The 17971-nt window shown below is 44.9% G+C and overlaps 1 protein-coding gene across 15 annotated transcripts in view; it reads left to right on the top strand.

Annotated features, from left to right (window-relative positions):
• Positions 1-17971, top strand: part of Dock9 (dedicator of cytokinesis 9) — a 253751-nt gene that overhangs the window by 123121 nt on the left and 112659 nt on the right. For all 15 annotated transcript variants that reach the window (XR_003479914.2, XM_027389665.2, XM_027389660.2 and 12 more), the window contains exons 3-5: positions 9046-9135; positions 15258-15340; positions 17402-17471. Coding sequence is in view for 14 of the 15 variants with exons in the window: in XM_027389665.2 (XP_027245466.1) it covers positions 9046-9135; positions 15258-15340; positions 17402-17471 (243 nt within the window). In the remaining variant the exon portion in view is untranslated. The remainder of the gene's footprint in view (positions 1-9045; positions 9136-15257; positions 15341-17401; positions 17472-17971) is intronic.

The following is a 17971-nucleotide window of genomic DNA, read 5'->3' as shown; positions in this document are numbered from 1 at the left end:
TGCATCCATTAAACGTGGGCTTTTCTAATTCGGTTTGATTTGGTCTGATTTGGATTGGTGCATCGGCAGAGAGAGTTATCCAGGTGTAGAAACTTTTCAGTGAGGAGTCACATTGGTCACATTGTGGGGCATGGTGGTACATTCCTATACTCCCTGCACTTGGGAGGTAGAGACTGAAGAAGCTTCAGGGGCAGCCTTGGCTACCTAGTGAGTCTGAGGCTAGCCTGGGTTACTTGAGACCCGTGGTGAAGAGCCTGCGGTTCTCTGACCCAGAGTCTCAGCCGTGGCTGAGCCAGGGCTACCTCACCCAGGGTTTTCTGCCTAGCACCCCACCTCCCTTCTACTGGGAAAGCAGCCACAGTGAAGCCACTCCCAGCTCTCTGCCCCTGCTTGGTCACCATCCCCGCAGCTGGCTTGGGTTACAGCCCACCCTCTTCTCTGGGATTTCTTCTTTAGTTCATTGTTCTCAGGGTCCCTGGGGGAAGGGTGGGCCTTTTGTTTCGCTTCTAATTAAAATTATATAAGATAGATGTCTTATATGCTCCTGGGTTGTGCATGCTCCCCCACCCCAGGAATTAGGAGTATTTTTGAATAACTTAATACCATTGTAAAGTAATTAATAAAATAACCAGCAGTGTGCGAGTGGAGAGATGTAGGAAAATGAAGATGTAACACCACTGTATACCTTTGGCAATTCGTATTTATTTATTTCAATCCCTATAGTGAATCTTCTTTTTGTTTCCTTACAAAAAGTAACTTGGGCAGTGTAAGTCACAGCAAATGTGGTGTTCATCTTTGCTCTTTTTACTGGAGTTTTTTGTTTGTTTGTTTCTTCTTTCTTCTTTTGGTTCCTCACAGAATGCTTGCTAGCACTCAGCATAGCTGTTGGGAAGGGGTGGGACTTAGAATTCCATGTTCACAGAACCGTGGGTTTCTGAGCCACAAAGGAAACTTAGAAGACCTAGATGTCCAGTTTTATGGCTTCCAGGGGTCTTACAAGGCTTTCCCCAGGATTATGTAGTTGAGGAAAGGCAAAGCCTCCTCTCAAGAGTACTTGGGTTTCCTGGCTTTCTATTCAAAACCCTTCCCAGTGTCACGCCTCAGATTCTGTCATAGGCAGTTTAATGAAGTGACAGGCTTCATGTTTCTCCTCCATGGAAACTTGAGGTTCTTGTGGGTGTGGAAGGGTGGGAGAGGGGGTGGGAGGGTGAGCGTGGGAAGAGGGTGGAAGGGTGGGGCAGTTGGGGGTTCATGGTCACATGTGTCCCCTTGGGGTATGGATTTGAGTAAGTTTAAAAATGGGGAGCCGAGTTTAATCCCAGAAGAAAGGACTGCAGCAGAGCCAGGACTGGGAGTTGCCAGGTTATAGGATCTCCTGCCTCTCTGTGTCCCTCCAGGTGGCCCACAGGGCCCAGAAGTTTCCTGCTCTGAACTCGTAGCCCGAGACCGTCAACGTGTTTGTGGGGAATCATTTCAATTAAGAGAAAAGTTCCTAATGTCAAAATAATCTATTTGCATTTTTAAATTTCAAACCAGACTTGGAGATGGTAGTGTGTTTTACTGTCCTGGGTCTGGGGACAATGCTGTAGGGTTCCACTCCATTCCATAAAATGAAGTTTGGCTTGGGGATCTCGAGAGTCCACACATCCTTTAAAGTGCCTTGGGGGGGGGGGGGCGGAAGGCACTGCTACTCTCTTCAGTTTCAGCTACTCTAAGGTTTCCTTGGTATTCCTCGTGTGAAGCTAGTCTGTCCCTGCATAAGCCAACTAAGGACTTCTGTGTGTCAAAGGCTTCTGATACTTAACCATACAGAAGTTACGTGTTAGAGTAGCAGGAAAGCCTTTATTTCTAAGTTGCGTTTTGCACTTGGAGGTTTCCATCTCAATGGTTTTTTGGGATGCTAGCTATACTTTGCTTTAGTCTTGAGATGTCAAACACATTTCATGTGAAAAGCCCCCCCCCATATTAAACACTTTCTTAGTAGGACTGAAATATAATTGGGTCTCCATTTCCCCAGATTCCCTGTCTGTGGATCCAAACAACATTGGGCTGAAAAATATTTGGAGAAAAGGAGTGTGTGTGAGCTTGTGTATTTGTTCCCTAAACAGTGCAGCACAGTAGCTGTTTAGATAGCCTTGCGTTGTAGTTGGTATTAGAAGTAAGAGAGAGAAATTGAAAATTATGCAGGGTAATAAGCATGGGCTCTATGTAAAAATTCACTTAGGATAAGGGGCTTGGGAATCTTTGGGTTTTATAAAGGAGGGGGTCCTGGACCCAGTCATCCAAGGTCACCAAGGGCTGACTGTAAGTTATTTCTAAACATTCAAAGAGTGGGGCCAGCCATTTGTATTAGTATACCTTACAAACTCTCTTAAATTGGTATAGACTTTGAAGTTACATTGAGTTTACCTCCTTTTAACCTCTACTGATTCCCCAGAGAAAGAGCAGTGCTTGTCCCCATGGTTGTGGATGAGGAAAATAAGGTATGGCAAATTAGGTAATTTACATGTTTTAAGCAAGCAGAAGACAAACAGGGGGATTGCTATTTGCCATTTTTGATGCTGATTTTTGGAAACAGGATAAAGACCCATCCTTTAGCAAAAATAATTATAAGGGGATAGGAGTGAGGCTACAAGCTCTGCACGGTTGCATGCATTTTTACTCTCAGCAGCATTCAGGCTGCAACAGGAAGGCCATGGGCCACCTGCAGCATGCTATGAATTCCAGGCCAGCTGAACTACAAGGTAAAAGCCTGTCTTCACACAAACCCCAGAAAGAGCTGCTGTGCTAGAAAGAAAGAAACTTAGCTTTGCTCATGGTTTACGAGGGCTTGGGAACTCACGGAGTGTAACTCTTAGGAGATTGACTTGGACTTTTTGTAAGCCTGATAAATGAGACTATAGAAATTTAATGTTAATTGGTTTGGCATAGAGAACTACGGTCTGGATTCGGCTTTTAATACACAAAATCTATAGAGAGGTTAAAATAGAACATTTGCCCGTGCTATAGACATCCCTTGCCAATTTCTGTAATGGATCAGAGAGCTTTTGTCTTACTTTGAAAAACCTTGTATGCAAGTAATGGATGGTGATTGGTGGTTTCCGTTTTCTAGCCCCATCGACTTCGTCCATTCATTCCTGAAACATTTATCAAGTTTTTGTCTCAGAGATACAAGTAAGAGGGAGATGTCTCCTGGCCTTAAAGGAACTCAGTATCTAACAGAGGAAAAGGCATGTGCCTGCAGGAGAGCTCTGGATCATGGGACCAGCTGTTAAAACAGGTTTCAGGGACCTGTTTTAAGGTTACCAAAAATTATAGGATCAAATATCAGCTTTTCAGGTCCATAGACCAGATATTTGGTCAATATGACCAAAGTCGGTCAGACTAAAGGGAACTAACATGCATTTGGCTGGCTCCGCAAGAGAATCAAAATACTATTTTATTAAAGCACATTAGAATTTCAGTGAAATAGTTGAGCCTAGCAGTGGTGGTGCACGCCTTTAATCACAGCACTCTGGGAGGCAGAGGCAGGTGGATCTCAGTGAGTTTGAGGCCAGCCTGGAATACAGAGTGAGTTTTAGGACAGCTAAGACTATTACACAGAGAAACCCTGTCTTGGAAAAAAAAAAAAAAAGCTAAAACAAATAAAACAAAAGTCTACCTAAAGAAAGTTGAAATGGGAAGCATATTATAAGCAAGTGGGTTGCTGAGACTGGACTTAGAATGAAGGCAATGAAGACGGTAGCTGCTGCTGGCATTGATGGCTGCTGCTCCATTATGACAGGTCTTCTAGACTCCCCAGGGGATCCAACCTGATGGATTCCAACCTTGGTTTTTAAGTAGTGATAGGAAAACTGCTCCTACCGTATGGGTCCTATTCTTTCTGTGACCTGATTTTACCCCCTGACTGATTAAAGTGGTAGGGTTTTAGTGTTATGGAAATATAACAGGATGGTAATAAGAATAAGAGTGATATTTTATTGAGTACCAAACGGGCGTGGTCAGCACTACAGGTACATGGGATTACTTCCTACATTTTAGTGTTTAATTGAAAGTCAGTTCAGAGGCAGTTTTTGACATAGCAAAGAGGCTGCATTCCAGGCCTTATTTATTTATTTGTTTGTTTATTTGAGTCATGATCTCATGTGTCCCATGCTGGTCTGGAACTTGTTATGCTTCTGAGGATGACACTAAACCTTTGATTTCCCCCACCTCCACCTTCCAAGTGCTGGGGTTATCGGCATGTGCCACCAGCCTTAATTTATTCACTGCTGGAGCAAACCCCGGGCTTTGTATGTGCGAGGCTAGCACTCTACCACCCGAGCTCCATTCCCAGCCCAGCCCTATGTTTTTAGACATAGCTGATCTCATTTATGGGATCTTGGTTTTATCTTTAGGTGTCTCTCTCAACCTTTCTGAATACAGCTTGAACTCTTCGTTTACAATTTCAGTGTAAAGGCCGACACATCTGTGTTTGATATTCTACCCCATTGGACTTGAACTCTCTCTGCTCTTTCATGTCATCCTGGAATTCAGTGCTCTTCTCTGAATGTCCTTCTAGATGGAGTACTAGCAATGCTATAAAAACTTATTTCCTTCCCCTGCATCAGGCTGTCGTTAGCCATTAGATTCATCTGGAGGAAGTCAGGGACCCAGACAAGGTTTGGAAAGATAGGTCAATATTAATGCTGAGCCCTTAAGTGATTGGTAGAACATCTTTCATGAAGGAAGGACACTACAGGACACTACAGGACACCACTACAGGACACTACAGGACACCACTACAGGACACTACAGGACACTACAGGACACCACTACAGGACACCACTACAGGACACTACAGGACACTACAGGACACTACAGGACACCACTACAGGACACTACAGGACACCACTACAGGACACTACAGGACACCACTACAGGACACTACAGGACACCACTACAGGACACCACTACAGGACACTACAGGACACCACTACAGGACACTACAGTTTGCACTTGGGATTCAGCTGATACTCACTTTTTATCTATTTTACGTGGGTGACCTCTTTAGTGTACCAACGGAACAGAAGGTGATGGTGGAAACCAGGGTGCAGGACAGTGTCTCTGTGGAGTGCTTCATTCTTCAGCACTGTGCCCTCAGCTGCCCCTGCTCTCTCACAACCATGTTTCATTTGTCTGTTCAGTAACAAACCACCCGAAGCCTAGCAACTGAACAGTATTGATCATGTCTCACAGTTCTGAATTCTGGTCAAGGCCCGGCTGACTGGCTCTGCTTTGGTTCTTATCGAGGTAGGCTGTCTCTAAAATGGCTCTTCACTCCTGTGATGTATCCGTCTTGGGGTAGGGGGACATTTTTCTCTGTATAATATGGCCCTTCTCGATGGCCACTTTAATATTGTTTCAGTTGTCTCAAAACAGTAGAATTTTTAGGAATATATTTTCACCAACTCTTTGAGCCATTCGTAATGAATGCAATGTATTTTGATCATATTCATCCCTAGCCCTCACCCCAAGTCTTCCCACCTTTAACCCCCACCCCATCCCAACTCCATACCCATATAACCCAGAGTTCAGTTTGAGTCCGCTCTGTGCTTTCTGTACCTTCTGGACATGGGACCTACATGATCCACCTTTCAGGACCTACGCCCCCAAAGAAAACTGATTAGCTCACTGCCTCCAGCAGCAATCAACTGTCAGCGCTCTTCAGCTGTGCAGCTGGGAGCCCGTGCTAGAATGCTAACTGGCAGGTCTTATACAGACTTAGGGTTCAGTCAGTCCTGCCCAACCTCTGCTTGTTACAGTCTTTTCCCCTCCTCCATTTTGGTCCTTGAATCTTTTTTGGCAGGGAAGGTGTGTAATGCAGATCTCTCATTTGTGGGCGAGCACCTCACAGTTTCTTTGCACTTTGACCAGTTGTGAATTTCTGCATTAACCAATGTCCACGGCAGAAGATGAGGTTTGGCAGCTGCTTTATATGGTGCTTAGCTTAGCTTGGAAAGAGGAAGGAAGTGCGATTGGCCTTTCCTCGAGGTTACCTCTGGAATGCGCACGGTGCCTTTTCTACTTTGTTTTGCTAGTCCAAGCTAGCCTGTATCCAGAGGGAGAGGAAGTAGTTTTGCTAGTCCAAGCTAGCCTGTATCCAGAGGGAGAGGAAGTAGTTTTGTTAGTCCAAGCTAGCCTGTATCCAGAGGGAGAGGAAGTAGTTTTGTTAGTCCAAGCTAGCCTGTATCCCTATAGAGAGGAAGCGTGAAGGACCCAGCCACCTGGAGCCTTCATTACAGAGCATCTGAAATGCATCAGGCAGGATGTGCTTCAAGAAATACCAGACGTGGCACTTAAGCCAGATGAGTGCTAAAGAAGCAGGTCTAGTGCCTAACATAGTTTTTTTTGTGTTTTTGAATGAAGTCTCTAGTGGGTGAAAACGGACTCCATCTGGGCAGAAAGTGATTGGTCAGAATCAGATTGGAATTGATCACAAGTGACTGGTGTGAACCCAAATTTGAACCAAGTCCCAGTCCTGTCTGTCTGTCTGTCTGTCTGTCTGTCTGTCTGTCCATCTCTCTCTGTCCCTCTCTCTGTCCCCCCTTCCCCTCCCTCCCTCTTTGTCTCTCCTCTCTGCCCCCCCCACATGTCTCTGTCTCTACCCTCCCACCAGGCAGTTCTGGTATATGTCTAGCCTTGAGCACATAGCAATCAATCCTCCTGCCTTAGCCTTCCAGATGCTGGAATTATAGATGAGAATGATCACGACTGGCTTTAAGTGTCTCTCTGTTGATTTAAAGGTGTTTTCCTTTTCAAATGATGAGTACCTAACAGCCTTAAAAATCTGAAAGAGCTATTGACAGTTATTTTTCTCACCAAAGTCAGGTGCTAGGGGAAATGGTCACATAACAGTAGGTTCTTGGTTTCCTAATTGTACTAGGAAATTTTTGCCACAAATTTTCTTTCTTTCTGGTGCTACAATGAGAAGTGGGCTTGGTGACCCTGGTTCTTTTAAGTGTGGAAAAGCCAAGAAAATCAAGGTAAGGACACAGAATGTGCCCTCTGTGAGATGTGCAGACGTTGGCAGTCAGTTCCCTCCGTGGTCGGCATGACTGGCCGGTAAGGTCTTTGGCAGTCTGGTGAGACATGGTCTTGTGTTCACACTTTTTGAGCAGTTTGCACCTCTTCCCATGTTTATGATCATGTAACTCTCCAGCATTCCTTGGAAACAGTTTGGAAATAATTGTCACCATTTGTTTGATATTCACCAAGGAAGCCAGCGTCTTAAGATCTCCCCAAGGGCAGAGTAGATAAATAATTCACCCACACAGGACTTGGGTGGAGGACAAGAGATATATCTATCCCTCTACATAGTAAGGAAGCTGCCATCTAAACTCTGATTGGCGTGGCTCGAGGCAGTGTAAGTGAAGCAGGAACAACTAGAGAAGGCAGCCAGGGAAGACCTGGAAAACTGAAACTGACTGTGACTGTCCAGCAAGTACAGCAGTTGACAGATGGGATGGCAAGAAGCCGCACAGCAAAGGAAACAGTTAACAGAGCGCTGCGCCACCCCACAATACGGAGCAAGTCTTTGGCCGTTACTCATTTGTCTTTCAAGATTAATATCCATATTAAGGAACTGAAATAAAAGTGAACACATAAAATAATCCAGTTTACGAGTAGACAGATGAATTCAGGAGTTCTCAAATGAAGAATTACAGACGGCCAATAAATACATGAAAAAATGCTTAAGGTATTTATTGGGCAAATACAAACAGAAATTATGTTGAGATTCTGTCTTATTCCCAGCAGGAGTGTCTGCCATTAAGAAAACAAAACAATGGGGACTGGAGAGATGGCTCAGAGGTTAAGAGCACTGGCTGGTCTTGCATAGGACCCAGGTTCAGTTCCCAGCATCCAGGTGGTGGCTCACAACCACCTGTAACTTGAGCTTCAGGGGAACTGATGTCCTCTTCTGACCACTGACGGCATCAGGCTTGTGTGTGGTGCACATACATGCATATAGGCAAAACACTCATGCATGTAGAGTTAACTAAATCTAAAATGATAGCAACAGATGGTGTTGAGGGTTTGGGAGAGAAATGGACTCATATACAATGTTGGTGGGACTGTGAATTAGAACAGCCATTATGGAAGTCAGAGAGGGGAGGTTCCTCAGAAATCTAAAAATGGAACTACCCACGGGGTCTAGCTGTTACAGTCCTGCGGTTCATACCTAGAGTAACTGAAGTTGGAATACTGTAGAGATGCTGTCAATCAATTGGCTGCAGCACTGATCACATTAGCAGCCAGCCTTCAGGTTAGCCTGGGTATTATAAGGAAAGGTGGTAAAACAGACAAAAGTGTGCTGTTTTCACAGACACGGAGCTGCTGTCGGCAAGAGAAGTAAGGCAAACCCAGGAAGCAAGTGCCACACATTTTTTATCATCTGTAGAATCCAGAGGTGTGTTGTTTGCTTGCTTGCTTCTTAAAGAGTCTGGAAGAAAACGGGGCTAGCTGGAGGAAAGATAAGAGAAGGGAAACGGTGTGTCTGAACACGGTCACAGTATGTGGTCTACACATATGGAGATGACATAATGAAATTCATTATTTTTAGTCAATGTGTAACTAGGTGCTAATAAAATAATTCTTACAAAATGTAGGACAGAAATCTCCTGAAGCAAGAATAGCACTAATCCTCACAGGCAAGGTGTGGCTCTCTTAGTCTCTACGTTCATTTAATAATTGGTGATCAATTAGCCTGCACTGCTACCCTGTCTGGGAGTTAGAATTTCAAAATGTCAACTGGATCTGTTCTAAGTGACCTCAGGAGGCAGCAGCTGTCCTGGAGATACTTCATAGGCTTTGGTCCTGAGAGCCTGGCCCTCAGTTCTCACAGACAGGACCCTCAGCTGCAGTGAGAGCCTGGCCCTCAGTTCTCACAGACAGGACCCTCAGCTGCAGTGAGAGCCTGGCCCTCAGTTCTCACAGGCAGGACCCTCAGCTGCAGTGAGAGCCTGGCTCTCAGTATTCACCACATCTCCTGTGTTCTGTTCACAGACGGCCATCCTGAGGCGGCAGGGGCGGTACATGCGCTCCACGGTCCCTGTGAATGCTGAGGAAGAGGCGCAGAGCTTATTTGTCACGGAGGTAGGTTTTCATTTGCTCTGCACCTGGTGCAATGTAAAGACATTCCCCCACCACTCCAGAAAAGGGGGAAAAAGACATTTCCCATTGTAAAGACTTTTCCCTCCACCCCCTACCTTTCCATTGAATCTTGTTATTTTTCTGAATGCTGTCAAAGAGATGATGACATTTTTAAGATTAAAAAAGAAAGTTTTGGGTGTGTAGAGCTGATGGAAATGTCTGCAGAGCTCATTGGTAATTGCCAACAGCTACCTGTACAGACACACTAGCGGGTAACCTGTAAGTGGGACTCAGTCATTAGTACACTTGGTAATGGTTGACTCAGCAATGCATTGTGGGCTCTTTTGCTTCGATGGTATGTTTATATTTGCAGGTTAGGTTCAGGACCAGAACCAGGTGATGATAGCCACAGCTGACTATCCCTGACCTGTGTGATATAATCATACTCTTTCTTGTTGGAACACACAAATAACAACTTGAACAAAGAGACATCATCACCCCCTACATGGCATGGTTTCGGTTCCCGTGTGTCTGTTTATTCCTCCAGCTATTTTTAGGGAGAAGCAATTAATTAGTTTTTGTAATTTTGTTTCTTGAAATGTTTCTTCCTTTAGAAATGAGTTTGGGGGCCAGCAAGATGGCTCAGTAGGTAAAGATGACTGGCAACACTAGTTTGATACCCAGGGCCCACGTGTAGGAGAAAGCCAACTCTACAGGTTGTCCTCTGACCTTCACACATGTGCTGTGAGACACACACACACACACACACACACACACACACACACACACACACAGTATGTTTATACAGGCTTACACACACTAGGTATGTTTATTCAGGCTTACACACACATAAGGTATGTTTATTCAGGCTCATACACACTAGGTATATTTATTCAGGCTTACACACACACACTAGGTATGTTTATTCAAGCTTACACACACACACACACACACACACACACACACACACACACGGTATGTTTATGCAGGCTTATACACATACACAATAGGTATGTTTTCACAGACTTCCATTACATACTAGGTATGTTTATACAGGCTTACACCCCCACATACTAGGTATGTTTATACAGGCTTACACACACACTAGGTATGTTTTTATTCAGGCACACACACACACACACACACACACACACACACACACACACACACTGTGTTTATACAGATATAAACATTTCTTTAAAGGCAGGCTTTGGCAAAATGTGACTTCAGGCAAAATCTGGCCTGCAGCCTATTTTTGTGACTAAGGTTTTATTAGTACACAGCCGTGCCCATCTGTTCACATATTCATAATATAACCGACTTACATAGAGATAGTGTGACCCTGAAGGCTCATGGTGTTATGACTGTCTGGACTCCTGCAGAATGTTTGCTGACTTCTGCCTCAGATCATGTGGCAAAAGTATCTCTCAGTTCTGCCCACTCGTTAAAAAGGATTGTTTTTGTTTGCTTTATTTTAAGGGTAAGGAGAACCCTCAGTTACATTTTTAAAAGATTTGTTTGTTCTTTTAAGCTTGTTTCTTTAGATTTCTTTGTTTTAGGTGTGTGTGTGTTTTTCTTGCATGTATGCATGTGTACCACGTCCATGCTGGTTCCTTTGGGGGTCTGAGGCGGGTGTTGCAGTCCCTGGAACTGGAGTTGTAGATGACTGTAAATCATCATAACATAGGTGCTGGGAACTGAACCCAAATCCTCTGCAAGAGCAACAAGTGTTCTTAACTCCTGAGCCATGGCTCCAACCCAAGTTATTTTATGTGTATGAGTGTTTGCATATGTGGCATGTGTGTGCAGTGCCAACAGTGACCAGAAGAGGGCATCAGGCCCCCTGGAACTGGAGTTACAGATGGTTGTGAGCCACCATGTAGGTTCTGGGAATTGAACCCCGGTCCTCTTAACCGCTGGGCCTTCTCACCTGCCCCTCAGTTAGGTGTTTTAGTCACTGTAGGTTAAGCAATCCCTGCTTCATCCTGAGCTGCTGGAGCCTATGTGACTAAATTGTGTTAGGCCTCTTCCCTTTGGCCTCCACCCTCTAGTCTGGAGTACAGTAAACTTGCAAAAACAACAACAACAACAAAACCCTTCATATGCTTGTCACTGTAACTTCAAATTCTTGGTGAGGTGCCCAAGTTTGAAAGGTGAATTAAGTACTGGCTCACAACCCTGCCCACTTGGACACAGTTTTCTTATTAGGTTTCTGATGGAATCTGTTATGTCAAAGACTGGAGCCACATGGGGGTGGTGCTTGCTTTACCTGGTGCCTCTGCCTTAGGATTCACAACTAGACAGGCAATAGCGCTTGTTGAATGAATCTCTAGGTAGTTGGAGTATTTGCTGCTTTGTACAGTTGCTTTGATTTTACATTTACGTGTGTGTGTGTGTGTGTGTGTGTGTGTGTGTGTGTGTGTGTGTGTACCACGATGCACACATGGGGGTCTGAAGGCAACTTGCAAGAAGAGTTCATTCTCTTCTGCCACCATGGTTCTTTAGAGGGCCAAACTCAGATTATCCGGCTTGGTGGTCGGTTCTTTCACCATTGAGTCCTTACTGCACAGTTCCTTACTGGTTTAAATAATTAGGCGTTATATTTCCCCGTTTTGCTTACAGTTATACACACGTGGGTGTTCAAATGTTCCATTCACAAAAACATTCACACTATCCACCTTTGTCTTTCCCGCTCGCTTTTGGTGAGCTGGGTACATGTGGTACCTCAGGATGGCTTAATGTCTTGTTAGGAAGATGGTGGGGCCACCTGAGCTTCGGTTCTTAAGAGACCATCATGGCCAGACAAAGAGGATAGGAGTATTCGTATCAGGCCAGCCTTCACGGGGCTGCCGGCAGACCACACAGTGGCTGCAGGAAAACCCATAAGTACACATGATTTCTCAACCATATTCTGTGGCTTTGGAGTCTAGTTTTGAATGTGGTTATCTGACATCCAGGTGTGAAAGTTTTGCTGGAAATTGTGAAAAGGTGTTTGTAAGAATAAAGTAACATTTTAAAATGTTTACAGTTGCATGGTCAAATGGAAGGGAGTTATTCACCTCCCCCTGACTGGCCCTGCTCTTGGCCCTTTTCTCCTGTTCATTCTACCTCCAAAGAATAATCTAGAACAGCCACATCCCCAAAGTTGCTTACAGTAAAGCCTGGCATAAGAAAAATAAAAAAGCACCCATTGTTGTTACTGTTGTGATCTGGTGGCTGCTCCCCGTGACATAGACAAAACAATTGGTGTAAATAAAGTGAAATAAGAATAGGGACTTTGTTCAAAAGTTTTAGGCACAGATAATTCCCCCCCCCCCAAAAAAAAAGACCAGGGTATAGCACAAATATGTCTTTTCACATGTTCTTTTTCTGTACGCAGTTTTGTGTATGTCAAGTCAAGAGCTAACTAGAATTTCACATGAACTGAAAAAAGCCGACTTGAACAAGCTGGGCCTTCAGCTACTGAATTCCACTCAGTCATATGTGAAGAGCTGACAGTTGTTGCTTGTAAATCTTAAGACTACACAGCCCTCAGCTGGGTGCTGCCGGCATACAGGCAGGCGGATGAAGGATACCTGCTCCCCTGTAGTCATGGAGAGAGGTAGTTCCGATGTAGTGTGTGAACACTAGTGTCATCAGAAGTTAGCAGTGGAGTGAGCGTCCCATATGGTACACATGCATACGTGTACACATGCACGCACAGACACACACCCCACACCACACACACAGACACACAGACACACACCCCACACCACACACACAGACACACACACAGACACACACCCCACACCACACACACCCCACACCACACACACACACACACAGACAGACACACACCCCACACCACACACACAGACACACAGACACACAGACACACACCCCACACCACACACACAGACACACAGACACACAGACACACACCCCACACCACACACACAGACACACAGACACACACACACCACACACACACACACACACAGACACACACCCCACACCACACACACCCCACACCACACACACACACACACACAGACACACACCCCACACCACACACACAGACACACAGACACACACCCCACACCACACACACACAGACACACAGACACACAGACACACACCCCACACCACACACACCCCACACACCACACACCACACACACCCCACACCACACACACAGACACACACACACTACAAACCACACACACCACATCATACACACACACACACACACACCACATACCCCCCCACACTCATACATCACATCTCACACACACACACACACACACACACACACACACACACACACACACACAAACAAAAAGTCCATGATGCCGTATGAGTTGGAGTCTACATCTTTCCTCCTCACAGCCTCACTCTGTCAGTTAGGAATGTAAAGAAAAACCAAGAACAAATTTAAACAACAGTACTAACAGCAGTCTTATTAATATTAGTAAATATCATATTTACACACTCAAGTCATATGACCTCTTCCAAAACCACTTGCTAATGGTCAATGGATGAAGCATTCTGCCCTGGGTCTGACCCCCAGGGGGAGAGCATTGACTCTGGCCAGTTGTCCTTGAGCCTCTGAGGGACTCACACGCTGCGGGCCTCCCTCCCAGACCCTGTAGGCACAAGTGGCACCCAGACACCTGTTTCACAAAGAGACCCTGTATTAAGCAGGGAAGAATAGTGGCTGCTTTCTGACTCAGAAACACAGCAGCAGATGACCTTGCAGGTGTGAGTTTTAAGAAGAGAACCTGCCCTCCACCCCCACCCCCCACCCCCGTGTGTCCGTTAGAGTGGGCTAGGGTGCAGTGGTATGTTTTGATTGGACGTGTTTGTAAACGGATTTTACTTTGGACCACCAGCTCAGAAAAAAACAACAACATAGAGACTTATAAGTGATGAAAGCTTGGCCCATAGCTTATGCTTGTTTCTAACTAGCTCTTATAACTTAAATTAACCCATTTCTATTAATTTTCCTTCTGTCTCGTGGCTTTATTACCTCATATCCATAGGGCCTATCCTGATTCTCTGTGTCTCCTGAAGTCTCCACCTTCTTCTTCCCAGCATCCTCTCTGCCCAGAAATCCTGCCTAGCTATTGGCCATTCAGCTTTTTATTAAACCAATCAGAGTGACATGTCTTCACAGTGCACACAAAGATTATTTCACCACAACACCGATTAATTACAAAGCCAAAGGGAGCTTCTGATTGCTGGACTTCGGTAATCAGCCTGAGGAATGAGTCTGGCAGATGAGGACTAGATCTCAGTGTGGCTACCTGCAGGGATATAACCTATGGTTTATTAAGGAGAGGAAATAGGGAAGGTAGAGACCTCTCTGTGTTTGTGAAGTCCAGGCCTGCTAGGGCCCTCCCGCCTCTACCTGAGTGCCATGGCACCTGCCTTCCCCACACACAAATCAATAAATGCAACTGTCTGAGTAACTTTTCCATTGCTGTGATCAGAGAACATGGCAAAGGCAGCTATAGAAGCGTTTACTGGGAGCTTGCAGTGCAGTCCATGACTATTGTGGCAGGGACCATGGCAGGCAGACGTGGTCCTGAGGCAGCAAGTGAGAACATACATCTTCATTCATCAGCACCAGCCTGAGTGAGAGACTTTAGGAATGGTACAGACTTTTGAAACCTCAGAGCTCTCCTTCCAGTGACCCATCTCCTCCAACAAGGCCACACCCTCTAACAAGACTACACCCTCCTAATCCCAAACAGTTCCACCAACTGGGGATCAAACATTAATATTATATGAGCCTCTGGGGGAAATTCCTATTCAAATCACCATGGCAATATCACTTTATTTTTCTTATTTTTTATGAAAATAAATGATTATAAGCCAGGAATAGTATTTGATATTTCAATGTCACCATATAAAAGCTGCTGTCTGTCAGGTCATTAATACCGATCACTTGAAATGGTATCTTTCCCGAGGGTCGAGTTTCACTGGTTCAAAGTTGCACACCTCATGGGAGATTCTGCAGGCAGAATTTTGACAGTAGGTGATTGATGGCAGAACTTTGTCTCTAGGGTTGGACTCCCCAGAAAGTCACCTGACTTTCTGTGTCTCTGTTTTGTTTTATTTTGTTTTTTCTAAACCCCTGACAGTGCATCAAAACCTATAACTCTGACTGGCATCTTGTGACCTATAAATATGAAGATTACTCAGGAGAGTTTCGACAGCTTCCAAGGTGAGTCACTTGTCAACGGGGTGCATGGGGATGCGTGCGCTTCAGGCTTGTGTGCTCAGGAAGGCGTGTGGCTTCATCTGCATAGTCAGGTTGCAAAAATACAGACAATTTCTGTGTGCGTGGGGTAACTTTTGATTGTAAGACTCGATGTCATACTCTGACAGGGGTAAACAGCTATGAGAACATAGAGGTGACTTAATTCTCTTCTGGAGAACCAGAAAGTTTCCACTGAGGTACCTAAAAGATGAGGACGCTGTATAGAAATAATTCTGCAGTGTGGTTTTATGCCTACTAGACTGAGACTGCTTTTTATTAGCGTTTATTAATTGTGTGAAGTAATGAGTTTCATCATGACATTTCATCCACGTGTATAGCACTCTTCCTTCGTCTTCTTCAATCCTCCTTTGCCGTATTCCGCTGTGCCCCCCACCGTTCTGTTTCCTCTGTGTTCACACCCTCCTTCCACGGTCTTGTGTTCACGTCATCGTTTTTATTAATGTGCATCCATGGCCCATGCTCCTGGGTTCATAATCACATTCTCATTCAAGCGTGTACTGGGCTTTGAGCATGTTCCCTGCTTGTCCACCCTTCCTGTCTGTCTCTTCCACCCTCAGGCCCACTCTTTTATGTCATCTCTGTCTCCATGATTTCCACGTACCTATATAAGATTTAGGCTCCACATATGAAAGAAAGCACGCATTTGTGTTTCTGAGACTGGCATAATTTCTGCGATATGAGCATTTCCAGTTGCATTCAATTTTTTATGCCTGAAAACAGTTTCGTTCTGTGTATCCGTGATACCGTTGACAGACACCTAGGTTAGTTCCAGTCAAAAGAATGTTTTGGAAAAGAAGCACAGCAAGCCTATCTATAGTAAATAAATGTGTTGAGAACGTAAATCCTCCGATACAATGTTTTCCCAGGCCAATCTCTTAACGTCTTTGAAGCTGTAACTTTGACCATTACCAAAAGCAATTGTGTTCAGATAGGTTTGTCATACAGGGAGCAGGGTGGAGGTTCTCCACTCAGAGGACCGTTAGAAAACAAGGCGTTCCAAACACAGTTGGCAAAGGGAAGTGTAGTTCATGCAGGAAACAGCAAATGGAGACAGGTTGTTCTCAGAGTCACTATCACTGCCGAAAACCGGGTTTGTTACATCTGTGGGATTTTTGAGCCCTTTGTACGTTTCTCACTGGACCTTGCTGTTTGTTTTTTTCTGATGTGTGTGTGTGTGGTCCAGCCACTCCTTAGAGTGTTCAGCCAGCTTCCTGGTCACCTCCTTTTAAACATCAGAGAGGACACTCCCCACCAGTGTTTTCTTTTCTCCATATGGGTAGACTTCTTAGCTCGATAGTCACCCGATGCTAACTTGGGGATTTGGGAGTAATTCCCATTTGGTCCAATAAATCTACCTTCCTTGATTGTCTCGCTCAGACTATCTCCTTGATGAAAGATAACTGACTACATGTCTTCCATGTCTACTATGGGGTAGATTTTAACTCTGGGTTGATTTTTGCCATTGAGCGTTAGTAAGAAATTCTAACTGAATGGAGCATTGTAGTTAGTTAGGATTACAGACCCTGGGTTTTGTCTGGGTTAGCTTTGCCCTCCCTATGCCTCAGTTTCCACTTAAGTAGGTTGACAACAGCTCCCTCCAGATTAAATGAGTAAATGAGAGGGCAGGCGCAAAGTACCAAGCATGCTAGCGCATAGCTATTGATTTAACGCAGCTACTGCTGCTGTAGTTGTCAATCACAGAATTCTGTGACCCCCTCATTGATTTCTCTCCCATATTTTATATTAAGAATCATCCCAAGTCTTTAAATTAGTGCCCAGTCCACTTTCTTACATTTAGTAGGCCTCACTCTACCAAGCTGTGTCTTCATTTCTGCAGTGCTGTGTGGACCTTTGGCTCACTGAAAAGCAATGGTGTAGACTGTGTTATTGGTCGTCTTAGAGGCCACCGTTGGGCTTGTTGCGGGCTGGCTCCTCCGATGGGTGGAGAAATAGACTCTATCGGTTATGCAGTTACAAAGCAAGTTTCCTTTCTTGTGTTTCAAGCAAAGCGGTCAAATTGGATAAACTTCCAGTTCACGTCTATGAAGTTGACGAGGAGGCCGACAAAGATGAGGTAGTGTTCTTGCTCCCTCTTGTCTCTCTTCTCACTTTACACTCTGATGGCGCAGGCTTTGAGAGAAGTGCCGACCTTCAAGCCCAAGCAGGAATTGGGATGCTTAATGAAGCAAAGGAAGAAGTTTTCAAAAATGTACTTTTGGGGTTGACTTAAGCCCCCCCTCCACACACACACACTTTATCTTAACTGCTCAGCGTCTCATGTTCTCTGACTTGTGTTTTCTTCTGGGATCATTTGCAAGGACTTGAAATGAGATCTAGCCACATTATTAAAAGATACCAAGACGACTTAGACCTTGCATTTAGACAGTTTTTCCACAGGATATCTTCCACTGGTAACCAGTGGAAGTAAAATGGCTATTTCTCCAGGACTGGTTTAGTGCAGTCTGACTTTAATAAGCTCCCTGACTCTTGGAGAGAAAAAAACAAGAATACTTAGAGAAGTGTGTAAAGACTGCAGGGCCCTACTCTTGTCCACCCAGGAAGGGAACCTCACAA

Source organism: Cricetulus griseus (genome assembly GCF_003668045.3).
Source record: "Cricetulus griseus strain 17A/GY chromosome 1 unlocalized genomic scaffold, alternate assembly CriGri-PICRH-1.0 chr1_1, whole genome shotgun sequence".
In the NCBI taxonomy this organism is placed as follows: domain Eukaryota; kingdom Metazoa; phylum Chordata; class Mammalia; order Rodentia; family Cricetidae; genus Cricetulus; species Cricetulus griseus.
The sequence above is the reverse complement of the archived record's forward strand: the minus strand, read 5'-3'. Positions and strand labels throughout refer to the sequence as shown.